This window comes from Castor canadensis, chromosome 11 (assembly GCF_047511655.1).
Source record: "Castor canadensis chromosome 11, mCasCan1.hap1v2, whole genome shotgun sequence".
In the NCBI taxonomy this organism is placed as follows: domain Eukaryota; kingdom Metazoa; phylum Chordata; class Mammalia; order Rodentia; family Castoridae; genus Castor; species Castor canadensis.
The window spans coordinates 31519966-31547633 of NC_133396.1; the positions used below are offsets into that span (position 1 = coordinate 31519966).

A 27668-nucleotide genomic window follows, 5' to 3' on the forward strand; every position below is an offset into this window, starting at 1 on the left:
ACACACACACACACACACACACACACACACACTTTTAAACACATATTTGCATCATCTAAATTTTTATTTCTGACTATTGATGGATATGTTATAACTTGTTTTATTGGTTTACCTGTTGAAGCTTTTTGGCTTATATAAATGAAACTTCTATGAACATTCATGTCCAAGTCTATGTATGGGCAATGCTTTATTTCTTCTCTTCTCTTGGGTGAATACCTAGGAGTGGAAAGACTGGATTGTATAGTAGGTATGTGTTTAATTTTTCAAGAAATTGAGAAATAGCTTTCCAAAGTGTTTAGAACATATACATTCCTATTAGCAAGGTAAGAGTGTTCTAGTTCCTCTACACTTTGCTGACACTTGCTTGGATCAATCTTTTTATTTTGGACACTGTAATAGGTACATAGGTTGTGCTTTTAATTTAAATCACTGTAAGGACCAATAAGTTTGAACTTCTTCTCATGTGCTTATTTGTCACCAGTTCATTGGTGATGTATCTATTTAAATCTTTTGCCCGTGTTTACTACATAGTTTGTTTTCTTATCATTGATATTTAAGAGTTTATGCCCTTAAGTTTTCACCTGCACAGTTAAACTAAACAACACTAAAATCAATCAGTATCTTCATCTACCTCGTACACAAAACTATGACCTTACCTTCCCTCATTTTAGATTTTCTGCTGTTGTAAATTTTAGTGCTCCTTCATTTCCTCCCCCAAGTACCCAACTCATTTCTTAATGAGAGAATAAGGATTATTCTCTCCTTTTGGAAATGTCTGAGATCTTCAATGTATTGTTCATGTCTCTTAATTACTCTTTCATGTTTTCCATTTCTTTATATCTCTGTGCATTCTGGGAAATTTCCTCATAGCTACCTTCTTATTCCTATATCTCTCTTGAACTGTGGCAGGGAAACTATTTTATTTATTTTAAGTTTTCTTTTTAATGACTATATTTTCCATTTGTAGTAAGTCAACTTGATTCTTTTTCAAGTTCATTTCTTTTTTCCTTAGTGTTCTGATCTTTTATCATGGCTTCTGGATCTTCTTTTATTTCTATTTTTTCATTAAATAATCACTTTCATATTGGTCTGCTATTTGTAGTTCTTTGTTTCTACTCACAGGTCTTGTATTTTTCCCCCTCATGCATGGTGGATCGAATCCAGGGCCTCATGCATGCTAGATGCTAGGCAAGTGCTCTACCACTGAACCATATCCCCAGTCTTGTTTCCTCAGATCTTGGCAACTCATTTTTTTTGTACATTCATCTTCTGTTGGTGTTGTTTTCTCTGTGGTAATTCCATGTATTCTGGCCATGAAAATGCCCCAGGTTTTTTATTTTGGGAGAATCCCAGGGGTTTAATGACCTTGAACCAGATTTTGTGTTGATTTATCATTGTGATTCCCATGCAATACAGGTAACACAAAATTAAATCCCATCTCTGGTATAGGCTTAGGGTTTGATTTCTCCCATTGTCTTTTTATTTCTTTTCATGTAAGGCTATTAGAAGAACATGAGCTTCCCTGAGGATTCTATTTGTATAGAGGCTGGGGTGGCAGGGTGGGGGGTGTCTTCTGATTTCCTCAGAATGGCAGAAATAGCTCTTAGAAGAGTCAGGTTCTGTGAGGGATGCTAGCCAGGATCCCCACCAGCTGCAGCCCAAAGCCATGTCTTCAGATCAAGCCTGAGTACTAGAACCCCAAACTGCAGCTCTTATAGCTTCTGTCTGTTCAGAACTTAGGGAACCCTAAATGTAACACTTCTCTCTGATCTACTTTAATTTGGAATAAACCTAGAGACAGATGCCAAAGTCAGGCATGGATCAGCTTTTCACCTTTACTGCAACAGAGCTGTTTAGAGAACAGAGCTTGGGTCTTTGGCAACAATAGTATTACAGCACTCTTTACACCTAGATTTCCAGTGGCAGAGCCTGTTTCTGAGTTACCTATATAACCTAAGGCAGATGAGAAGGCATAATTTCTACAAGTGGACAAGTACAAAAACAGGTTGATCTAAAGTTATGTATGTAAAACTGTCTTTGTTATGTCTTATCTAACATTTCTATATTTGAGGTCAAGAGTATTGGCCACCATGTTGAGAGAAGTTCCTCCAAAGAGCATTTTTTTTTTTCACAAAGGAAACAGGCTGGCCTTATAAGGCAAAATTTCAAGGTGAACAGGTTATTTTTTGACCTTTTTGCCTAAGACTTTTCTAGACCTTTCAGATTGCATAGAACAAAAACTACTTCCTAATATTATTCTGCCCTGCACTAACAGTAATAAAATAAGCGTGATTAAAATGTCAACATGTCCAAATGTGTTTGTATTGAGGTTCATAGATAACACTTCAAAACACACGCAATAAATGCAATTTGAACTCTGTGCCTTATTTCTTATATCTTGCATGATGTCATTTATACTCTCAGGCTTGTCTCCATTTATCATTTGTGATGTAGTGATAAAGTTATGGTTTCATCAAAGAATGCCTTTATAGCAGACTTCTTGAAGACATTTGAAAATACCCCATTGCCAATAGTTTTTGATGCTACTGCTTTTTTTTTTAATTAGGATATATTCATTGTACAGGGGGGGATTCATTGTGATAATTCCAGATAGGCTTATACTGTTTATTGGTTAGGTCACTCCCACTATCTTCCTTCCTCAACCCCCTCCCTGCCCCACTTAAAGCAATTGAGAGAGGTTTGATTGTTCTTTTTCATGTAAGTATATGAAGTCCATCAACCATATTCCCTCACCTTAATCTCCTTCATTCACCCTGCCCTCTCCCACTTATACTTCCCTCCCACTGTACCTACTTTACAGTCCTGGATGTGACTGTTTTGTTCAGAATGAATTTTTGTTTAAATAAAATACAGTTTTTACAAACAAGAGAAAGCTTCCATCTACTATAAAAACAGTAAGAAAGTATGTTTCTAATCTTTTGTGCATTTAGAATAGAAAAATCTCACTTCTTTTCTTCTATCTTTATACAACAAAACAGAGCCAGCACCAAATTTCTGCTCTGTTGAGCTAACTGCCAAAAGTAATCTTGTGGTTATTCCTGAAAATCGGCACAAACAAAATTGCCATTGACTTTCTTTCAAATACAGAAAGGCGTGTATCTCAATCTCAATTTAGCAATGTAAAATAAGTAGTTATTTTCACCGAACATTTACTTTGACACAAACTGTGCAAACATATTCTACGTTCAGTCACCTCCTCTCTAAACAGTAGCGCAATTCTTGACCCATTTTACAGGTTAGGAAACAGGGGTATCCACAGTTTATTGGCACTCATGTGACTATTGCATCGTTTTGATGTTTAAACTATCTACCTTATTTGCACAAATATCTGAATTATGCAAGCTGCAGAAATCCTGGGTGGATACCAAGATATCTTTCAGATATTTTACCCTTCAGGGTGGCAAATGACCTTGCAGATCTATTGTGAATTAGATTTCTTAACTGTTTTTGTGCCACGGATTTCTTTGGCCTTCTGACAAATCGCATAGGTCGCTTCTCAGAATAATGTTTTAATAGAAAGAAGAGAATTATATTAAAACACAGTTCTAGCATCCGACCCCTGAGATTTTCAAGCATTTGTGCTCTGCTCATGTGCTCTCCCAAATCTTTCAGGGAGACTTATCTATATTCTTCAGAAAACTAGAGACCCCACGCATATTTGCATATGTGGGGAGGAGTATAGGATGCGCTCCTGATAAGGTGGTCTCCAAGGTGACATCAATCACTGTAGTCCTTTCTTTTTCTTTTCTCTTCCAATAGTCTCCCCACTTCTCTAGTCCTTCCTTCTTTACACCGATCAACACCAACTTTTCTCTACTTTTACCTTTGCCATCCTCCCCACTCCTTGCTTAGCCCCACCCACTTTAGGTCCTCCCCTTACGAAGCCCCGCCTTCTTCTCCGTCCCCTGCCAATCGGGCTTGGGCCCACCTGTCACCCCGCCCCCGAGCCCGCTCCTGGCCTGCGGGCAGCGGGCGCCACAGGCGGACGAGCCGCGGCTGCGGAAGGATGGCGCGCGCGCCCAGCGGCTTCGCGGCGGACCAGTTCCGGGAGGCCTGCGCCGAGCTCCAGCAGCCCGCGCTGGCCGGGGCCGACTGGCAGCTGCTGGTGGAGGCCTCGGGCATCACCATCTACCGACTGCTGGACCAGGTAGCGGCAGCTGTCTGGACAAGGGCAGGGATCGGGCCCTCCTGCCCGCTGGGCACGGGCTGCAGTTGCGGACCGGACCCCGCGGACCCGACCCGACCCGACCCGACCAGGCCCGGCCCGGCCCGGCTGGACTCCGCAGGTCCCCTGCAGCGCGGGATGGGGCTTCTCTGTCACTTTGCTCCGAGACGATCCCGGGGAGTTAGAAGCTTCTTGGAGTTCAGGGTCAGGTCAGGCCCTCCTGCCGAATTTGTAGGTTATTTTATTTACTCAAAGCCGTTTGCGGATAACCCAACAGTCCTGGGAACAGGCAGGGACTATATCTAATGGCCAATGGATGGAGGAGGGGGATTTAAGTCTCTTAAGGCACCTTCTCCCAGCAGGTCTGGGGTCTGGACTTTTGCTGGAACGAGGGAGGCGTGGTATGCACGCTGACGTCAGAGCTTTTCACGGAAAAGAGAGATTTTTAGGAATCAGGACGCTACTTTTCTAATTTGGGTATGGTCGGATCAGGCGTGGTGCCGTTACTTTTTAAAATCATTATAATGGGGTTCTAATGAGTCCCACGTCCTCTGGAGTGTCAACATAAGGTCCGACCACATGTAGCCACTGTGTAGAGTTCCCTTGAGCATTTGAAACTGTGATCACTGGGCGCCAGCAGTTGGGGCATGCAGCTTTAATTTTCACAAGCCAGTAGCATTTGGAAACAGTTGATAGGACAGCAGGTGATCAGTGATTTCGGGGTTCAGAATGATGACAGCCCAACTCCGGAAGTAGTTTGTTAGAAGGAAATTACGGTTAAAACGTGGATCAGCTGATTCCTAGACCCATGGACAAGCTTGCAAAGGACATGAGTCCCCCTCTTCCTAGTGGGTGGAAGGGGTGTGAGAGGCCGGAGGACAGGTGGTATCTTGGGGCTTAGATGCAGGTGGAAGAGACAGGCCCTCAGGGACCAGATGTGCAGAGCTGCTCAGAGGGGAGCTATTATGCTCTCCAATCGTTTAGCAACCTGCTTCTTTTGGCTTTCCTTCTAAGTTGCACTTAATAAGTTAATTTTGGAAAATTTTGGCAGGAAGATTAACTACACAAAGGTGTAGGAGGAATGGAGTCGGTCATTAAGCAATTCTCAGTGTTTTATTGTAAGCCTCCGGAGGCAGGGAGTCATCCAGTGGGAGGCATTGCACCAGGGGCCTATCAGCAGATGCTTGTCACCTGTTGCTTTGTGTGACAGGAGCTATATGGCCTATAGGTTAAAAGGCACCTGCAGGTAAGGTAAGTTTCCTGGCAGAAGACCAGAACAGGGCCAAAGCAGGGAGGAGCCCTAGTGCTCACCTGGTTCAGCCTTGTTCACAGGTGGAAGATGCAGGTCTGGATGGGTGACGCCTCAGCCCCCGGTGAAGTTCTGGCAGAGGCAGGATTGGAAGGGTCATGGTCTAGTGAATATTGAGCGTGTGGTTGCTTTTTAAGGCAGTTGCATAATAGTGTAAATCAAATACAGTATTTGTATGTTTTAAAACTAAAACCAAACATTTGCAATAAAGTTTGCGCATCTGTTGAACAGGAACAAACACCCTGCCCTGCTTCCTCACACAGTCTGTTAGGTAGTTCAAGTCAAATTTGTCAGCTATGGGAATATCTTTGAGAGCTGTGTATAACTCTACAATGCACAGAACAGCTCCCTGCATAAAGAATTACCGAGAGAAACTCTATAAAAATATAGAGAGAATACTGGTATTAGGAAGACATTTCCTCTCTAAAAACATATGTATTTTCTTTGAAGATAATCCATCCCTCTGGAGCAGAGAATATACTACCTTGGATACTTACAAATGAATAGGGAAACCCAAAACAAAGCAGATGTTGAAAGTGGGCAAGGTGTCACATGTGATTTTTTTTCTGTATAATGTTGTTGTATTTTGGTATTACTGACCTGACACTCAATATGAAATTCTACTCTAGGTCACTGCATTTATGACCTACTGGTAATCATAAGTCTGGTGGTTGCCTTGTTTATATATTGACTTACAACTTTACAGGATGTAAAGAACTTGTAACAATCACTTCGTGTTTCCACTGATTGTACTCAAACACATCCAGAGGGAGACATGTGTCTCTGCTACATTTATGTTTCTATAAAAATGGTAGTTATTCACTCAACAAACTCTGAATGTACCAGGACCATTGCTTATGGCCAGATGGACAAGAAGCTTATGCTATAGGACAGGAAAAAATTATTTTCCTGGTGAAACTTTAGCAAACACCTCAGTGTGAAAAAGAACGTTTTCAGACAAAACCTTTGCATTTGCTCTCTGATGATTCCATTTTCCTACCAGCCACATCAAAGCATTTGCCAAGTTTTATTGATTCAGCTGCTCAGATGTATCTGACATTTGGCTTATTTCCTTCCCCTTTATCTTCTTTGCCTTTATTATTTTGGGTTCTTAATGCCCCTCACCTAGAAATCTAGCACTTTGATTAGTTTCTTGGCCTTCTTCCTCTTTCTTCCCCTGTGTTTTACACATGAAGCACCTGAGAGAAAGGTTGTGATCTTATCACTGCCCTTTCAGTGGCTCTGTTGATTGCAGAATTAATAACAGTCATCATAATAGCTAACACTTACTGCATTTTTTCTTTTTTTTTTTAGTGTAAAAAAATATGGAACTCTGCAGGAATTTGCGTGTCATCCTTATGCAGGGACCATGCTAATCTTCTCTATATCATTCCGATTTTAGTATATATGCTCCCAAATAATTCAGGCACTAAAAGCTTTGTTGATTTATTCAGTCTTCACACTGACCTTATTCTGAGAAGGGACTGTGGTTGTCAGTGTTTTTGCCTATAGTAAAATGAATGCATGGAAAGGTTAAGTTGGTTGGTCAAGATCCATCTGGTTCCAGACTTGAGCCTTAAACTTTGTGCATCTCTGTACAGAAGGTAAATGCTACCTGGTGGGCTTGCTAAACTCATGTGTTCTCAGTTCACCTTTCCAGATGCATCTCACTGTTCCCATGGACTTGTGCCATCTCCCTTAATCAGACGAGGCAGTAAGGTTCAGGGAAGGGTGAGTGGCACATCCAAGGCGCATGGCCAAGAAATGGTAAACTGGCTTAGTCCCAAGTACTCTTGCCCATAAAGCCCTCCTCTTCTCCTGACACCACGCACACTTTACATCTAAAGGGACCACCTTAAGACGCGTAGGTTCCTCATTTTTGGAGGTCTCCAAAAAGAGACCAAAGACTATTGTCTTTATATAATTCGTTCAGCCTGTATTGATTTGCTACGATGGATTAAATGCAATATGGATCTAAGATAGTGTTGCTCCCCTGAAGGTACTGAGTCAGGAAGAAGTTGTCAGCATTGGTTGGATCGATGGCCGTTAAGAATCCTGCTTGCCACTGTGTGGTACCCAGGGGACTGTTGATGTCCCCTTGCTTGGGCTTCTCACTCTATCGTAGGTGGTTAACCCAGGTAGAGGCCATACTGTGACTTGGAGCTCCTTATTTAATAGGTCTTAAAACAAGGGTGGAAAAAACAAAACTATGATCATGTCTAAATGAGGCTGTAACAAGGTTACTATGACATGGTTTAAAAAGACTAAAATAAGCCCAGAAGCTCTTGAGTTTTCAATGTAACTAACAATTTATATTTTAAATTAAAAAATAAAAATGTTTTTCTAGAGTAAATACAAATGATTCTGAATCCCTTTCTTGAACAAATAGGAAATTTTGATGTACAACATACCAATATGGGTCTTGGTTTTCCTTTTTTTTATTAAAGCACAAAATTTTAGACTTAGAAAATTTCTTCTGAACCATTCCATCCATCACCATCATCTTTTTCTTTCACTTCTTTCTTTCTTTGCCTACTTTACCTTCTTCTTTACAACTTTTCCTCCCCATGTCGTAATGGTAGTAAGGTACCTGTACATGATGCTAAAGTTTACAAAATGCTGATAAAATTCTCATTTACCTGTCCAAACAAATCGGAAGATAACCAGGAAGGGGCTTGTTTTCTTATTTTACAGATAGAAATGAGACCCAGAGTTGTTAATTGAGACACGTAAGACCTCGTAAACAGTAACTGCCATGAACAAATCTACTTAGAGAAACTCACTACCAAATACGCAGCTTGCTGAGGCAAAAACTGCATTCTTTCTGAAGGCTAAGCAAAACTAGGGCAAGGTTGCTTTGTGGTACTGTTGGAAGAGCATATTTTTGGAGTCAGATGGTCCTGGGTTCAAATCTCAGCTCTTTTCCACTCTTCTTCCTTGATTCATCGAGGAGAGCATCATCCATCCACTGCCTCCATGGGCTGCTGCCTTCCCGCACATGAGGAATATGTGGTAAACACGGGAGATGGACATGCTACTTCAGTGAATTAGCTGCTTGGACACAACTGTAGTCATGGATAAGACCCATAGGATATAATGAAATATTAGGTAAAAAATGCTACAAAAAATAAAGTGGGATAAAGCAATGACATGGCAGGGGTGATGGCAGCCTGAATGACATGATATGCTTCAGGTAAGGGAGTCTGGAAAAGTCCAGGATGCAACCTTTGGGTGAGGACATAGTGAAGTAAGAGATTAAATCATGCAAGCATCTGAGGAGAAATACAGTGGAGAGTATGTCTCAGAGCTGAAGCTCAGTTCAGTCACCTGAGGAGCATCAAAAAAATGACACCAGGCCCCACCCTAGGTATTCAGATTTAATTTGCCTGGGCTGGGGCTTTTGTGGTCCTTTTGGGAAGCTCCTGCCTTCATGGATGGTTGGGTTATTCTGATATTGCATTTATTGTGTATGTTCGAAGTTCTTCATAATAAAATGTTATTAAACAACAACATTAAAGCTTCCCAGGAAATTCAAATGAGCATGCTGGCTTTTGAGGCAGAAGAAATATTGAGGGCTGGCCCCTGAGCCAGGCTGTTCTTGCCTTGTTCACTGGACAGAGACAGAAGACTGACAGCACTGGAGTGAGTGCAGCTGAGGTTGAGTGGCCAGGGTCCAGGACCACTTACTAGCTAGGTGAGGTTGGCCAGTTACTTTCCCACTCAGCAACTCCTCTCGAAGTAGAATTACACACTTCAGAATTATTAAGAGGATGGAATAAAATGATATGTGGCAGAATTGTTCTCAAATTTGAGTGTGCATTGCAATCACACGATGTTAAAATTTAGAGTTGAGATCCTATCCAAGAGTGTCTTCTTCTTCTTCTCCTTCTCTCTCTCCTTTCCTCCTTCCCCCTTCTCCCTTCTCCCTTTTTCTCCTTTTCTTCTTTGTACTGGGATTTGAACTCAGGGCCTCACACTTGCTTAACAAGTGCTCTACTACTTGAGCCACACCCCCATTCCTAAAGTCTCTCACTTGATGGACCTTGTGTGGGGCATGAGAGTTGTCTGTGTTTGTGTGTGTGTGTGTGTGTGTGTGTGTGTGTGTTTATGTGTGTGTGTTCTCCATTATATTTCTAACCAATTGCTGAGTGATGCTGAAGCTGCTGGTCCAGGGACCATACTGCCATATTTTGAGAACCAGTGGCATACAAGGAGCATCTATCATGGCACTCAGGGGGTTCTGACATTGAGAGGTAAGGTCGGAGGGAAGAGGGTCCCCTAGAGATGACAAGTAATGGAAACAGATCACCACCCATTGTAAGACAGGCTCTTTCTGATGCTTGGATGAGTGGTCCCTGGGAGTGAGTGTGACCCCCGAGCAGTGCTGAGAAGTTCTCTGAGAAGGGTGGCTCTGGCCACTTGGGAAACATTCCCAGTAATCTGCAGCCAGGCCTTGGAGCTTTGGACTGTGTTACTATGGCAATAGCTGGGACCTGCCCATAGACTGAAACTGGTACACATAGGTTTACAGCTTGGACCTAGACAGATAATTGTTGGACTGAAGGAACCTGACTGGTGACTGACTTGTAAGGTTTGGCTCCAAGTGCCGGGTCCTGAGAGACTGCTTCCACTGTGCATTGACCCTTGGGTGCGTCTTCTCAGAGGGCTGCGTGAGGAGCCCTGAGGCAGTCATTGCCCAGGGACCACTATTTCCTGTGCTGTTAACCTCCCAAAGTACCAGATGACTGACTGGGAAACTGCATGGATCCAGGCCTGGCTGAGAGAAAGTGTGGCATTAGAAGGGAAGCACAGACTCTTAAGAACAGATTGGCCTCTGCAGACCAGAAGCTTCCCCCAACATCCCCTCCAGTTTGGATCCTTACGATCTTTTACTTCAGAATGCTAGAACTTCTGCCCCCTCCTACCCTTCTGTTACCAGTTTGATAATTGGCAGCACAATTATTGAACTCGGGACACTTACTGAGCTGTAATTTGCTATTGGGGAGGGCTACCACGTCTGAAAGCTAGGCACCTACATGTGGCCTTCTTTCACATTTTGGACCTTTGGGCATAATACCATATCCACAACTAGGGCAAGCTAGCACCTGGGGGTCCCGGGAGGTGGTTATAGAACTTGTGTCTATAAATTTGCCTTTTCTGGACATTTTTCAGAATGTCTTTAAACCCCAGTTTCCTTATCTGAAAAATGGGTTTACTGACAGTCCATACCTCATTTTAACATTGTGCTAGGCCGTGTAAAAAATATTCAGTTTAGTGCCTGGAATTCAGTAAGTACTTAGGAGGTATTAACTATTATTATTTTACTTAGCCATCTGCAATCCTTAGGGATTAACCCTACCACAGGTTCTTAGAGAGATCTCAAGTACTAAAATCAGTAACAGCCTTCATGTTGATTTCTTCTATTTGCACTGTTTTACTTTGGTGAAAACTCTTACATTTAATGCCATCTGAGTCTGTTATGTGCCACAGAACAGCTGGAGTTGGTCAGTGTCCACAGACCTACACTGAGGGGTGGAAGTGGGGTCCCCCTGACCCACTGAAAAATGGAAATGAGCTCTTCTGTGAGAAAGTCAGTGCACAGTCAAGGTTAAATTCAGGGAACTAGAGAAATGGCAATTCATGAAGGCTGCCAGGGAGTTGGTGATGTAGATGCAGATGAACACCTTCAACTGAAGGGCAGGAGTGGTACCTTTCTCCAGGTCAGGCAGGAGGTATTTGAGGGGAGCGGGATACATCTAAAGGAGATTATTTCCATTTGGGATTACAAAGGTCAACTGCAAACAACACGGTGACATATTGACATTTCTCTTATGTAAAAGAATGACCGCTCTTTCAGAATTGCTTTTTTTCTTTTAATTTTTGGTGCTGCTGAGTTGAAACTCAGGACCTTGTGCATACTAGGCAAGCACTCTACCACTTGAGCTACACCCCCAGCCTTTTTTTCTTTAGTTTGTTTTTCATATAGTTTCATGTTTTTTTTGTCTGAACAGCATTGGACCATGATCCTCTTACTTCTGCCTCCTGTGTAGCTGGGATTATAGGCATGAACCACCATGCGCAGCTTGATTTTGAGATAGGGTCTTGCTTTTTGCCTGGGTTGGCCTCAAACCATGGTCCATCCACCTCTATCTCCCACAAAGCTAGGATTACAGACGTGAACCAACACACCAGGCCTTCAAAATTTATTCTTAGGACAAATAGATGCACTAGTAAAATAGTATTTCTCAAAGTACTTTATGAATGCAATTGAAAACAAATTGCACAACTTTTTGAATTCATTTGAATCACCAGTGCTAAGAAAAGTAACTGTTCTGATAAGCTATCCAGAATGGTATCTCAGTAGCAAATCTCCTAGCCATGCAATTCCCCCTTCCCCAGCCTGCATTTTCTCATTTGTGAAGTGGAGGTCATGATTTTACTTCACAGGATTATTATGAGTCTGCATCACCAAGCACATTCCCTGGCTTAAAGCAGGTACTTCATAGATGCATTTCCCCTAGAAATGTGGATTATATTATGATTCAGAATCTCAGTTCTTCAAGTGGAAAGCAATCATCATATCAGACCTTTAGATGGATCATGTAATACAATCCCAACGAGCATTCTATGAAGTTGAAGCACTTACTACACTCATTTCGCAGATTAGTAGATAGAAGAACTTGGACCCTTCCTGGCCTGTGACTCCAAGCCCATGCTGTACGATGATGCTATCTTTTCTGGCTACAGAGTTTATGAGATGACTCTTAGGAAGAATATGTGGGAAACCTGGCACAGTGCCCAATCCATCGAAAGTGATAATAACATTTATCCTTCCTCCATTCCTGCCTTTCCTTTGGTCCTTCTGTGAATGTTCCAGAAGCGCTATCTAAAAATTACCTCTTCTGGCTGTTTTGGAGGCCTGTTGGGCAAACACACTAGGTTTGGGGACTCAGGGGAGCTCTCAGGGGGAGGCCCATCCTGGGTGGGCTGGAGCTGGAGCACTGGTTTAAGGAGGAATTCTCATCCAGGCTTCGCCACCAACAGTGTCATCACTTGACCCTTGGCATGTCATTGACATCTTTTACATAACTGATCAATGGCATCTTCCTGCTATAAAATCCTGTGAGATATGTCTTCTTTGCCTTAATCACCAGCTGGTGGTTTGGAACAGTTTTTCAGAGAAAGCATGCAAGGAAAGTAAAGAGAAATCGGGAGACATTGCTGTAAGTAGGAGGGGCTGGTGTGATAAGGCTCATTGCTGCCGTCTGTCCTGATACCAGCTGTGGGACTCAGGCAGTAGTTTAGCTTTTCTAACCTTCATTTCTTCATATAAAGATGGCGATATAGAAACTTCTCTGTGTACATCACAGGGCTTTGTTAATGATTGTGTAAGATAATGAATATAGCTTGGAAACAAAACCCAGCTAGAAAAACAATTACTAATATTATTGAAAGCATTCACGTCATGCCAAAATGATTGAAAAACTCCTTCAAATAAACAATCTGTGACTATCACAGTGACTGCTGTCACCAACAGACACACATTTGGAGCTGCAAAGTCAAGTAGAAGTCTACCCCTGTCTCTTCTCAGGGCAAAGAACCTGGTGGGTCCCTGCAAACTGGTACTTTGTTTCCTGAGTTACTCAGCGAAAAGAGACCGTGCTTCCTGTAAAAGGGCATGAGCAGTTCCATATGTCTCTGTGCAAAATTAAACGTTAACCCCCTCATCTTAATGCCTGTCATCGTATCTGTTATCTCTTCTCTTACTTCCCTGACAGTGCATTTTAGCAATGTTTATGTACTTCTGCACTGTTAATGAATTTATACATAATCATTTTCTTTGTAAATATTCGTAAGTCTTACCAGCATGATTTGCCATTCTGCTTTAGAGTAATGTGAAATGAAACAAACAATCTGGGCTTAGTATGAGACTTTTGTTCCAAAAGATTAGTTCAAGGAGTGTGGGAAGGAATTTATTTCAGCAGAGAGAGCCCTTTGCTTGCAAGTTTTTCAAGCATCTGGAAACTTAGGCACATGAATTTTCATTTTATAAAGAGGAGTAAAGAAGGTTAGGAAGAAGCATGTGTGCAGGAAGGGGGATGAAAGGGCGGTGTGATGGGAGATCATTGGAGATCAGAGAACACAGGAACCTGAGGCCCCTGTGCTCAGGAGCGGGTGTCTGACAGCTCAAACCTAGGGTAGGGCAAAGGTCAGGACCTGAAGGAAGGAGAAGAGTTCAACCAGTTTTGTTAACATTTTGTCCTGATTGATCAATGGGTACAGTACAGGTTTCTCAGCTAATCATTTATGAGGCAGAGAAAGGAATTTGGAGGGTGTGCTTGTCATTTGTGAGTCCTACTTAAGTCATATGGCGAAGGGGGGTTCTTTGCAGGAAGATGTTTCATGACCAAAAAGGAGGGGGGAGGATTTCTTAATCTTGTTTTCTGAGATCACAAGTTTCAAGTAAAATTCAACACTGCCAGTAAGGACCGTTTGTATCAATTAGGATTGCTTTTACCTGCAAGTAATAGAAAACAACTAGCAATGACTTAGACAAGAAAGGTTTCATTTTCTTAACCTGAAAAATAGCTCAGAGGTCTACAGTTGATGGTATTGGTTTGGCTGATCAGTGACACCAACAACTCCTTGAGTCTTTCTACTCTGCCTGCTTGTATGTGTTGCCTCTTGTTCACAAAGTAGTTCTGGGAGCTCCAAACATTGTGTCCACATTCAAAACAGGGAAAGAGTGTCACATGGCTACCTCTACCTGCATCGGAGACTAGAAAAGTTACTAGCTGTGCACATTCCGTAAGAGTTCTCTTAGTAAGAAAGAAAGGAGGTGTCTACCACACCAAATCTTCTGCTTCTTCTGGTAATTGTGTTCTACACGTATTGGTTAATTCTCTACCACCAGCGTAATCCTTTCACAGTTTGAAGTGGCACATTAGAAAGGTGTCCAGTAAGTTTTGCTCTAGGTCAGGAAATTGAGCTATTCTCAAAGGTAGTTTTGGGAAGAACTTCAGGAAAAGCCAAGAATCTCTTGAGCAAGCTAATTGAGAGTCATTTATTGAAATGTTTGTAAGATTAAAAACAAACCTAATGCAAATATCACAAAGTATTTCCATCTCCAATTTTAAAGAGGTCTTACACATCAATAGTATAAACTTTGCCCAAATAAAGCTAAGAATTGTGTTTTTCTATATCAAATTGTTTGTAAAACACTGGTGCCCAATCCTGGGAAGCTGCTTCTTTCTGTTGATGAGGGTACACACTTGGTATAAACTTTCTGGAGGGTTATAATGATATATAAAGCACCCTAAAACATGAATGTACTTGCCCCTAAATTCATCTGCAAGGAAGCTTTCCTAATGAAAAAATTAGAATTTTGGACCATGTGTTTTATGATTATTCTGGAAATATTTATTGGCATAAGAATATTTAGAAATAGATATATCTTTGGAGAATAATTAAGTTTCATGTGACCTTTCCTTAGCCTAAATAAGTTAAAAATAAACCACACTGAAAACTGCTGAACAATACAGAGCAGGGTGAGGAAGAGTGGTGGAGGGAGTTAGACTGATATATTTATTTCCAGGTGAAATACCAAGACAGAATCCCCACTACTCAGTGAGCAGAAACTTAACCAATGAAGGACAGGCAAGTAAAACAGGTCATGTTAGAGGGAGGGCACTAGTGGGAGGAGAAAGGTAAATGAGGATAAAGGAGGGTGAACATAGGTGATGTACATTTTATACAGATGTGCATATGGAACATTAAAACCTGCTGAAGTCATTTTAAGAAGGGGTCTGGGGTATGAGGGAGAACAATGGAGAAGATCTACCAAACCTGGGTATAATGCATATACGGGAATGTCACAGTGAAACCCATTGTATAGCTATCATATACCAATACAATTGTAAAAAAGGATGCTAGCTGTTTATACCATATTATTTCCATTTGGCCCCATAGAGAAGTACTTAATCTCTTTAAAGAAGTACTGTTTTCAAATATTATCAGTAGTCATGGTGGATTGTGAGGTTACATGTCACTTCCTAAAATTCTTTTCAAATTTTCTTATAACCAGTATGGATTGTTTATTATAATTATTAAAAATGCACTTTATTTTTAAAAAATGATATAATAATGAGTATGTTTCATGAAAGCCTATTTAGAAAGAGATCATGAGTGAGAAAGTGCTTTGATCCAGGAATTTGGGGTGTGCCATTCAGCACTGGAAAAGAATGTTGTATTGATAGACTAGGAAAGGTGTTACCGAGATTGTTCCTCTGGAGTTCTGGCCTTTCTGAGATCTGCCATGAAGGGGGTGTTTAAAGGAAGTCGTCACAATAGTTCATTCTTCTCTATTCACGCAAATTGGGGCCCTTCTATTTTTCTCTTCCTAGAGGGCTTTCTGTTCCTCTTTTCCGTGATACAGATAGGAGTGGGGTCACAAAGGGCTGTAACTGCATGCAGGAAGGGAAGGGACCCAGTGTAAGGAAACAGTTTGTTGTAATTTATACAGATATCCAAAGTTAAATCAGGTAAGGCAGGGGAGATCACTATCTTAACACGTAGGTACCCCTTTTGCTCAGCATGTGTAGAAAATGGGGCCTCTATATTCTTGAACAAGTTGCTAAATTGCCTCTCTTCCTGTTGATGAAAATGTGTGTGTGGTAGTGTAAATGTGTAAGCACGTGTAACTCCCCATCATGTTCCCTTATGTGTTCAGGGGGCAGCCAGGAGAAGGCAGTGTCTCCATCACTGGAGAACCTTGGTGTAAAGCCACCTGCTTGTACAGCTGCAAGATCCTACGGGTTCAATTTCAGTTCCCTTTCCATTTCTTGCCAGGCACTTTCACATGCATCTGGGACTCCTCAACTGGGATGTGCTTTGCCCTGGGTTTTTCCACCTGAGCTGGAGGCCCCTGAAGCTAAAAAGATACCGTGTCTATCCTTTGACTTGAAGAGAGCGTGGGATTCAAGGAGATAGATTTGTTCGTGAATGTCTAGCAAGAGCACATGGAAGCAAAACCTATCTAAAACTTTCATTTTTATTCATTTGTGTTATTTGTTTCTTTTGCATTGAAATTAATCTAAGGGCCATGGCTTTACTCTTAATAATAAAACCTTTAAGCAAGATGAGGGTCAGGAATTGTAAATCCTTGGTTGTATAGAGTGAAATGTGTGAAGGGGCCAAATCAAGACCAGCCCCTCACAGACAGGGATGTGGCTCGACTCGAAAACAAGGGAACTCTCCTGTGCTTAGAATCTAGAAATGGCCTTTTTTTTGAACAAAGGAAACGAGTGTGATTCGAAGCAGATGTTTCTTCCCTTTTTAGGTCTTTATAAACAGTCAAAAAGAAGCAATTGAAAAATTATCTGTCTTGGCTTTGACTTTTTAAAATACGTTGGGTTTCATTATGCCCCATAAATATTTAAAATATAATCCCTCCCCAGAAGTCTAGCTGCCTAAAAAACACTAGATGCCTAATTAGCATCTCAAACTCAACTCTCCCAAAATGCACTTTTTCCCTACCTCCTTAGCCCAGAGATCACCTCTTTTCCATTTTCCTCTGTGTTAGAGAAGAAAATTCCTACCTACCCTGTTGTTCTAGCAAAGGTTCTCAGTTAGCCTATTTTTTTCTTTCCCCTTTCCCGTGGCCAGTTTGTAAGAAACTCCTATTGGCATAACTTCCAAACTCTATCTATAAATCACCATTGTTACCTCCCTGTTCCATCACCATTATACTGGCCTGTTAATCCATCTCCTTGTTATGATCTTGCAGCAGGAATTGTCTTTTCAATATGTTAGTTGGATGTGGTCATTCCTAAAGTGTATTCCTAGACAGATCTGGTTGTTCTGCTGTCTAAAGCCATCCATTAGTTTTCCATAGCAACCAGAATAAAATCCTTACTCCTTACCCTGGTTTATAAGACCAGGGGTCCAGCCCCCAGAGAGTCTCCAACTTTAGCTCCTACCACTCTCCCATACAGAGTTCTCCAGACCCCAAGCTCTTGAAGGATATCTGAGGACTTTCCTCATCTTCCCAGGGCTGGCTCCTTCTGAAATTTAGAACAAGATGTCCTAGAGCCCTTCCTTCCCTACCTGATGACATAACCCCCACCACCAAGGTACCATTTATTACATAACCTTCTTTTATATCCTACTTAAATGGCCTGACTAGCACTGTTCCCACCACCAGTGCCTGCAGCTGAAGGTAAGATACATGAGACTATGGATCCCACCTGCTTTTACCCTTTCTGTCACCAAGAGCCCAGAGGAGGTCAGTGTTTAGTGCAGCATGAACCTCTTCCTCAGCTGCTTTTCATGTAATGAGGAACTCAGTTTTCTCTAAACTCTGGTACCGATAGACTGGTCCTACATACATGTTCTGTTTTTACAGCCAACTGGACTTTATGAGTACAAAGTCTTTGGTGTTCTGGAGGATTGCTCACCAGCTCTACTTGCAGATGTCTACATGGACTTGGACTACAGAAAACAGTGGGACCAGTATGTTAAAGGTGAGTGGTACACACTGAAAAAAATCATGAGAAAGTCAAAGCTATTCTTGTTTATTCTAGTAGAAAGGAACAGATGTGATTTCTACTGTGTTGTGCCTGTGTTTAAATTTTGGCACAGAAGTTTTTTAAATGTGGGGGATGAAATATACCTTGCTCTTTCCTGCACTTGCTCCTGATACACTCTTGGATCCACTCAACGGGGCACATTCTGCCTGTTGAGTTGTGCTGTCATCCCGTGTACCATGCTGGTCATGGAAGTTTTCTTGCAGGAGGTGGTATTCAAGTTTTGTTTTGGAAAGTTAAAGTTATATTAAAGGTATTAAAGGTTTTTTTGGGCAGGCAGCAATACACATGAGGAGGCAAGGCAGTGAGGAGATGAGTAACTCGATGGCATAAAGGTCTAGGTCTAGGGAACAGCATGGGTAGGCACAGGGAAGCACAGAGCAAGCTGTTCAGAAGTTACGGTAGCTTTGCCGTTGCTGGGTTGGGTGGAATAGCAAACCTTGTCCCAGCTTTTCTACTATGGAGTGGAGAACTCCTAGTGCCCAAGGTCAGAAGAGGGGTCCAGATCCCTAAGGACCAAGCATGGCCACCAGGCTACATGGTGAGGTTACCCTGGAAGAGATGGAATTATGAAAGGCACTAAATAGGGGAGGCCTTCTGACCCTTAGAGCTGGGAGTGGCCTCTGCTGTCTCAGTCACAGTGGGGCAGCTCTCCAGAGCCAGCGATGGGCACATGAAGTCTTTAGTTAGGACTCCTGGCTGCAAGTAAGAAAAAGCCAACTAGAGATAGTTAAGTAAAGAAAAGAGTGCATTGCTTTGCGGTATTGAAAAGTGCAGGTGCTTCTGGCCTCCAGGACAGCTGCATTTGGGAAATTAAATAAAATTATCAGGTTTCTTTCTCCGTCTCTGGACTGTTTCCTCTGTGTTGACCTGATTCTCAGGCAGATTCTTTTTTTTTTGGCAAAACTGTCCTCCAGATGATCCAGGTTTATATTCTAACCACATAAATAATCCCAGAGGAAAGAGACTCCCACTTTCCTAATGAGGGCAGCCAGAGTGCAGAATTGGCTCTCAGCAGCTCAGTGTGGAGGACCTGTTCATTTCCTGTAGACATTTGTCGTGGTTTTGGGCAACTTAGTGTTCTTGAATACCTTTCCTAGTTAGGGGTTATTGTGGTACTCTCGCAGGCTGATCCTCTGTCCCAGTCTCCCTAGCAGCCATGTGCAGTTGTGTGAGACAGGCTCTGCCCATGAGAGGCACCGTGGCTTCAGTTTGTAAAAGAGCAGCGTGAGGAAGCAGGCAGCATGCAAAATCCTTTTCTTTTCATGTTGGCAAAGTCATCTGACTTTACAAAGAGCAGTTGCAGTGCTTCTGATGCCTGCTATGCGGCATCAGCCACTTGTGCTGTGGTGTCTGCTCCAGTGGAAGCAGCAGCAGGCTTTGCTGGAACAATCCTGAGGTTCTTAACCTTACTCTGGTCTTCCTGGATATTATGAGTACCCAAGAACCCTACAGAAGCACTTTTGTCCTAAATTTGCTAGAGTGCAAACTAAGACTCTGGCCAGCTTTGCTGTCCCTCAGTTAATCACTGTGGCCATGTCTTGCTCGTGATCTTAGTCCTGAAATCACTGTTTAACCTGCCTAAACTCTGTGTTAGGGAAGCCCGGGACAGGTGACACCCTGGAAGACAGTTGAGATACAGGTAGGAAAAGGGGGAATCGATGCTGAGCGTGCAAAAGCCACAGCAGTCTACTCTTCCCTTCCTTTTGGGGCCATCTTTAGCCTCCTGCGGCACTAATGCACTGGTGAACTCCTTAATCTGTGGTCTGCTTCTAACAGGATTTTTTTCTTTCTTTCTTTCTTTCTTTCTTTTTTTTGGCAGTACTGGGATTTGAACTCAGGGCCTAGCATTTGCTAGGCAGGTGCTCTACTACTTGAGCCAATGCCCCATCCCTTTTTATATTGGTTATTTCTGAGATAGGGTCTTGTTTTATGCCCGAGCTGACCTGGACCACGATCCTCCTATTTGTGCTTCCCTCCGTAGCTGGGATGACATATGTGTACCACTGTGCCCAGCCATTGATTGAAGAAGGGTCTCATGACGGTTTTGCCTAGGCTGGCCTTGATCAGTGATCCTACCAATCTCTACTTCCCAGGAAGCCAGGATTGCAGGATTGAGCCACCATATATGGTCTCTAATAGATTTTCTTTTAAAAACTAAATCTCTCCACTGAGCACCTCCCCTGGGGATTCTCTTGGTTACTTGCTGGGCTCTTTTAGGTGGTCAGGTGGAAGGCCATTGTGCAGCCTGACATGGAGGTATGCATGCTGTCTGTCTCCAAGAGTTGGCTGTTTGCACACATGGGAGAATGAATGTTAAGGAAATCTGGTCACTGAAGCTGAGGCACAGTGTGAAGAAACATGGGAGAGAAGCAAGAATCATGTGGTTAGCCAGAGTTAGCCAGCCACTTTCTAGCTGTTTAGGGAGGACACTAATCTCCATGGACCCTTCATTTCCTATCTGACTGTGCCACCTGGTGACCCCTTCAATCTCAGGCTGGCAGTGAGACGTCAAATCTTGATGGGAAATAAAGGACACAAAAGCAAAACTATTGGACTCTAGTGACATCTGGCGGTAACCCTGATTAAAAACACCTCAGGCTATATTTTTTTGATACCTGATGTTGTTTCATTGCGTTCTATCCCAGAATATTGTTTATGTTGTACACTGGACACGTTTTGTTGGGTTCTTTTATTTTTGCTGTTTTTATGCCCTCTAGCCTATCGCTGGGCAACAAACTTTTAGTGATAATAAGTCTACAAGACCTTTTAAGAATTGTTCTATACCTTATGAGTTAGTGGTTTATTTTCACACATTATGCATTTACTTCTTTTGTTCTCCTATAGAACTCTATGAAAAGGAATGCAGTGGAGAGACCGTGGTATACTGGGAAGTGAAGTACCCTTTTCCCATGTCTAACAGGGATGTATCCTTTCTATAAAGCACACTGTTCCTCTGTCCATCCTCTGTGCCCCTTTGCCTTTTCTCAATGAAGGGGCTTGCGCTGATTTTCCATCAGGTGGGGATAACATTGTCTTTGAATCTCATGGAAGTTTCTGCTGTAGCTGCTGCTTCTTGTGTGGTTTTTGGAGACCTTTGAAAGTGTTCTGAGACTGACCTCATGGAGCATCTCTAGTTGGGGTCACTGAAAGGCAGCTCGTGCTTTCCAGGTGAGAGTTCAACCCCTCAGCTATCCTCTTCAGTCACAGTAGCAGAGTCTCTTACTTACCATGTTTTAACAAAAGGTCATGTGGAATAAAATGTCTGGAAGCCACTGACATAGAGGATCTCTGATACCTTTTCTAGCTCTGACATTGTGTCTCATTTGTTCCTGAATAATTGAGAGTGAAAGAGTGTGAGTGAGTGAGTGTGTGTGTGTGTGTTTCTTATGAGTTTATCTGTAGGCACAGTATCAAAGATTTTTAGTTTATATACACATGGTTTATATTTCAATAAATTGCTGGCAACTTAATCCCTTAGATTTCTCACAGTTTTCGCTAATCCTGCCAACAACAGTGCAAGGTACAGGTCATCATCCCCATTTCCCAGTTATGGAAACTAAGGCAAAGAGAAATTCAGAGCACTGCCAGGTTCGCACAGCTAGTATGTGGCAAAGGAGACTACAAGTTCAGCTGTCTGCGAGGGCAGAACTCCTCACCAGGGCATCATCTCACCTCTCTTGACCTCACAGTGACATGCTGACCAGTTATTATTAGTGGTGGACACTTGAGTCTTCTTGAAATCCTGTTTCCTTGGCTTTTTAATGCCACATAATCCTATAATGAGTTCCTTAGTTTTTATGTATGTATATATGTCTCCACAGTCAGGGTTGTTAAATTATTGAGAACAGCAAATTAAGCAGTAGAAAAGAGCATTTGTTTTGGAGCAAAAGATTCCAGGTCTTGTCTGAGCAAGTACAGCTTGTTTGCTTTTTGACCTTAGAAATGCCCTTTACTTCTCTGAGCCTCAGTGAACTGGTGTCACAGGGTATATGGAACCCTGAAACTGTGAACGGTTTGAAGGCACTGTGCCAAATTTTAGTGGATGTCTTAGGGTAGCTTTTCCTCCAGGGGAGTGTCAGGGATGATGTCCATCCATGAGCTGAGCAAGTTGTAGAGAGAGGAAGACAATGTTTGCTGTGAGGAAAAAGTACAAAGCTGGGAAGAGAAGAGAGCCAGGGCAGGGCAGAATCGCCTCTTCCTGATCAGTGCCCAAGAGACTGAGGGCACTGGACCATCCTTTGTGGGGACAGGGGATGGCAAGAGCTATAGAGACACTGAGGTGGCAAGGGGCTGTGGTTATTGTAATTAGCAAATAAAATGGTGTTGTTCTTAGAGTCCTTTCGATTATTTTAGGCTTTTAATTCCTTCTAGTGTGAAACCCAAGGGTCTCTTATTTGAAAATGTATTTAACTCATTAAAGTTTTAAGCCTCATCATCCAGCTGTGACATTGTAAGCAGGTGTTGGAGCCAGATCTGAGTCAGAGCTGGTTATTTCAGTTCAACTGGGCTATGGGATCTTGTGCGACTTTCTTTATCTCTCTGAGCCTCAATTTTGCCATCTGTAAGATGGAGATACATATCACAAAGTTTCTGAGGATTTGTCTCCCCTAGAATAGAGCCATAGACATTCTTTGAATGTTTATGGAAATGACATGGCTTCATTATTTTTGGTGAACCAGTGTTAACACAGAGTCTACTAAATCCTCAGGCATTCACAGGTCTTCCCATGGTCACTAGCTGTGAAGTCGCTTGATGGCTTTCGTGCCTGAAGGTTTGTAACTATAGCTTTGGGTAAGGAGCAAAGAGGAAGGACACTGTTGCTATTGAGTGCTATGATGCTCCATCCTTCTCTCATGCCCCCGCCAAGCCTACCTGGTGACCAGTAGCAATCCTTTTCCTAGCCAGGGAAATTGAATCTCAGAGAAGTCAAATATCTTACCCAGAATCAAATAGCTAATATGTGACCAGTCCTCTGCCCTCTGCTAGTTCCTTCTTAGAGAAAAGAGGAATGGTTTTCTTGCATAATTAAAAGCATCAGGGAGTCATTCACAGCAGGTAATCATGTGATCAAAAGAGACTCCTATGAGACTTCACAATCTCACAAGGTTGTGCAAGGTAGGCGGATAGGGCAGGTAAGTGCAGAAGCAATAGAAGGGAGCAAACGCCAAGCCAGAGGTACAGAACCAACTCTTTGGCTTGTGTGGCTTGTGCACCTTCCCTCCTGCCCATCTGAAATGCTGGCATTGATGTCATGCCTTGACTGGTCGTCCAGTATGTCTATGTCCGGCAGCGGCAAGACCTGGATGTAGAAGGACGGAAGATTCATGTGGTCCTGGCACAGAGCATCTCTATGCCTCAGTTTCCTGAGAAGTCGGGTGTGATCCGAGTGAAGCAGTACAAACAGAGCCTGGCAATTGAGAGTGATGGCAAGAAGGGGAGCAAAGGTAAGGCCTGGGGCACAGGTCAGCATGACCTGCAGGGCCCCTCCTGAAGGCCAGGCTGCTGAGGAGGTGTGTTAAGTGCACAAAGCTTAACCCTGGAGGGCAGTAGGTAACACCAGGCAAAGCAGACCAGGGAACAGCACTTGCAGAAGACCAATACACCTCCCCCAACGTGGCTAGAGCCTGAGGTGAGTGTTTCAATCGAACCAATCCATTCTTTACTGACTTTTGCCTTGTGTAGATGAAATGAGAGCATTCAAAACAACATTCAAAGAAAGTCACTTCTGGCTGTTCCTGTGGATATCTAGGCTGGGCCTGGGAGCTGCAAGAGGGCAGGAGGTAGCTCTGATCAGCACAAAGACACTCTGAGTTGAGTTCCAGCCTGAGGGAGGACAGTGTGGGCAGAGAGCAGGGCATATGGCCACCTGCTGTACTGCAATGACTGTGGCCTGTGTCTTAGGCAAAATCTGAACCATAGTTTTGATGCTTATTAGGTCTGTCAACTTGATGGTCACCTAACTTTCATGAGTCTCCATTTTCATCATTTATAAAATGGGGTTAATTTTGCCAGTTTCTTTAGAGTTTTTAGGATAATTAAATGAGAGGCTATATTCAAATGTCTAGCACTTGCCAGGTGTTTAATAAATAGCAGCAAAATATGCCTATCACCATGTTTTTAAAAATGCTTATCTATAAATATGCTTCAGGGTAAGTCAGTGGAGGAAAGGTTGGGAATATAGCTACCTTCCTCTGCTTTCTGAAGATACAAAGTTTGTAGTGGTTTTGTTGCACTTTTCCAGTGTTTTTCTCCTTTCTGAATTGTCCTTTCTTCTCCCCTCTAGTTTTCATGTATTACTTCGATAACCCGGGTGGCCAAATTCCGTCCTGGCTCATTAACTGGGCGGCCAAGGTGAGATCCCAGGAGGTGGGAGTGAGGAAGTGTGTTTGACAAATGTTGACTTAGCCCACAGAGCTGTCAGGCTGAAGAGATGCATTGTCCCCGGCGTAATGAGGCTCTTTTATGAAGAGCTTGCTTGAGTGACTCCGGGTTGGCTGGACTTGCCAATACCCAGGATGGAGGCTAGAACAAAAGACAAAGAATCCTTAGCTTGGAATGCCAGCCACTCCTTGCTAGTGGCCCCAGACCCTGCCAGGATCACTCTCTGGAACCTCAGGACAACAGACTGCTCCCTGTAGAAACAATAGTGCCATGGGACCTAGTATCTGCTTATGGACAGTCCTGGCATGGAGACAGCCAGACATGTCCAGGCCTGAAGGAAGCCTCCAGTTTTGTTGTTTGTTCTTCTATGTGGACAGGGAACTGCAGTGGTGGCCCAGATCGCTAGAATCTGCCAATGATCCTAGCACCACAGACCCATTCAGCTTTCTTGCACAGTTCTGACAAAAGGGCTGAGCAAACTCAGAAGAGCAAAACTTCCCAGATGTGATTTTAAATCCTGGTGCTACTGTTGACTTTCTTGTTTTATTCAGGGGAACCATGAATTTCTTGCTTCTTTAATAATGGAGGTACATATTCCCTACTTCACACAGCAGGAATTGGGAAAAAATCTTGCACAATGCTGAACTAAATAATAGTGTTGACTCCAAATTCTTAGCATTTTCTAATTGTACAAAGCAAGTCCTTTCTCTCACTTCTTTGGAAGAATCAAGCAGTTTAGCCCAATCCCAATTCCTGTGTTTTCTTTTTCTTTTCAAGAAATGATGTCCTAGAAAGAACTTTGCTTTTTGTTAGCGTAAGTCAAAATATAAGGGAATGTTATTCAACAATAATTGTTTCTCTGCTTTTTTGTGTATGTGGTGGTACTGGGGTTTGAACTCAGGGCTTCAGGCTTGCTAGTCAGGTGCTCTGCCAATTGAGTCATGCCCATAGCCTATTTGTTTTTTGTTTTTTTTTTTTGCTTTACTTTATTTCTCAGACAGGGTCTCACACTTTTGTCCAAGCTCAGACCTTGGTCCTCCTACTTCCATCTCTGGAGTAGCTGGGATTGGATGTGTATTACCACACCTAGGGTTTTTTTTTTAAAAAAATAAGATCTTGCTAACTTTTTTTTGGCTGAGCTGGCCACAAGCCATAATCTGTGCCTCCTGAGTAACTGGGATTATAGGCATGAGCCACCACACCTGACCTCTGCAGATCACTCTTACCTATGCTTGGGGTCTTGCCTTTCCTCATTATCTATGACAACATTGTGTTGAAGTCAGATCAGGGGCCCTATTGCCTTTTCCTTATGCCCAAGGCCATCTTTGTTTACCTTTTGTCCCATCCCAAAAAACTAGGAGTGATTGCTGGGAGGACATAAAAATGACAGTCTCTTTTCCTTTGCAGAATGGAGTCCCAAACTTTTTGAAAGACACAGCAAAAGCCTGTCAGAACTACCTCAAAAAATCCTAAGAAAGAGAATCATCCGGACTCTTGCATCATGAAATGATGTTACTGGAAGTGCCACAATCCCTTGATGCTTAGCCTTCTTTTCATATTTCCATTCTCAGAGGCCTGCAGGCCCTCTAGCATGTATCCCAAAGTGTGTTTGCCTGAAGCCTGGCTCATCCACCTGCCTCTTCTCCCATTTGTGCCTACCCCGCCAGCCAGGCTGCCTTCTTCTATTGAATAGTACGGGATAGCGGCAGATTAGGGAAACCTTTGCTTGCTTATTTTCAAATAGGGAAGTCCTCAATAGGGAACATAAGCATTCCATAGTGGGTGGAGGAAAGACAACAAAATGTTAAGAGTGACCACTCCTGGCCAGCTGACATCTTTCAAGAATGTGCTGTCTTCAACCCAGGAGGGCTGCTGACAGTTTCCCTTGGTTCAGAGTCGACACTGGAGACTGCTGTCCACTCACCTTATGCTTTGCGGATTGAATAGGCTGGGGTTTGAGGTGAGAATCCAGTAAGTCTTACCCTGTGCCTCCTGTGGAGGGTCAGCTGCTATGAGAGCGGACTGCTTGAGAAGCATCGCAGGCCTACTGAGCACATGACGTGATACCATTTTTCCCATCATCCACATCAAGGTTTCCCTCTTTGCCATTCGCCACTGGGGAAATTTGTCTGTACCTCTGTAGCTCTGCGTTTTACTGAGGCATTAAGAAGATGTTTCACACACAGCACCATGATAGAGTGCCTGTCTGTGAGCAAAAGAAAGTCATAGACATATCATAGTGCTGTGCTGTGCACAGGCATCTTTGTTCTTGATGCTTCAGTTTCCCTTCCAGAACATTTTGAAGATGTTGAAGGGACAATAATAGTTTATAGCCAGGTAAAATTTTCCTCAGGAATTCTACCTCTTCTGCCACCAAAAGGACTTATACTGTTCTATGTTTTCTCCTGAATTTTGGTAGGGAAAGATACTCTGTGTCCAAAGGCACAGCCTCGATGATCTCAGGGAAAAATTTTAATCACTATGTGTAATGGTACCAGACCTTGATGAACAGATGTAGCAATTCAGGATGTAAAGCCAAAGGGAGGCAATTGTTAAATTCCTCAGACCGTGTGATTTCTTTCTGGGAAGAAAGGTGTGTTCCATAATTAATAAACACAGAGTGACTTATGCTTTTCTTGTGTATTGCTTTCTTCCTGCTCTTTTCTTTTTGCAAGAATGAATTAGTTAGGTCTCTGGTTTACAACTGATGCCCAACCTAACTCATACACTTGAACACACACACACAAAGAACTTTGAGCTCACTGACATGCAAGGCTAGGTATAGGTGGCTTCAGGTAGGGATTAATACAGGGGCTCAAATTCAGATTAAAATTCAGCTGTGTTCTTCAATTTATCTTTGATAGTTGGTTTGCATTTGGTGGTAGAATTGCTGCTAACAGCAACAGATAGGCCTGTATATTCCCAGATTCATAACAAGCAAAGGAATAATAATAATAATACAGAAAAGACAGCATTTCTTTCTAATAGGTCTTGTGCTAACCCACAATGCAGATTCTTCCTAGCATATACCTACCCATGTTCTAGTCATTATGGGCATATGGATAGAATTATGCAAATAAGCTAATACCTCATTAATTTATCATTAAAATGTCATTAGTAATGCAGCTGGAATTTAATTTTAGATCAACTAAATTTCAATAGTTCATGTTATAGAAGATAAGTTGAAATCTTAAGTATAGATTTT

General features: G+C 42.6%; 1 protein-coding gene and 1 non-coding gene across 3 annotated transcripts; one reads left to right on the forward strand and one right to left on the reverse strand.

The window, feature by feature from the left end:
- Nucleotides 1-3864: 3864 nt before the first annotated feature.
- Nucleotides 3865-27104, forward strand: Pctp (phosphatidylcholine transfer protein). 2 transcript variants are annotated; one of them, XM_020179512.2, is made up of 6 exons: nucleotides 3865-4168; nucleotides 17899-18016; nucleotides 20927-21006; nucleotides 23355-23526; nucleotides 24366-24433; nucleotides 25871-27104. In XM_020179512.2, exons 1-6 carry the CDS (start codon nucleotides 4028-4030, stop codon nucleotides 25934-25936), a joined length of 645 nt encoding a protein of 214 aa, XP_020035101.2. In that variant the 5' UTR covers nucleotides 3865-4027; the 3' UTR covers nucleotides 25937-27104. The 2 variants fall into 2 exon arrangements, with proteins under 2 accessions (XP_020035101.2, XP_020035103.2); XM_020179514.2 differs by lacking the exon at nucleotides 24366-24433.
- LOC141414286 (U6 spliceosomal RNA) lies at nucleotides 6815-6917 on the reverse strand. The gene has a single exon (XR_012439348.1). It is a non-coding gene; the product is annotated as a U6 spliceosomal RNA (small nuclear RNA).
- Nucleotides 27105-27668: the final 564 nt, after the last annotated feature.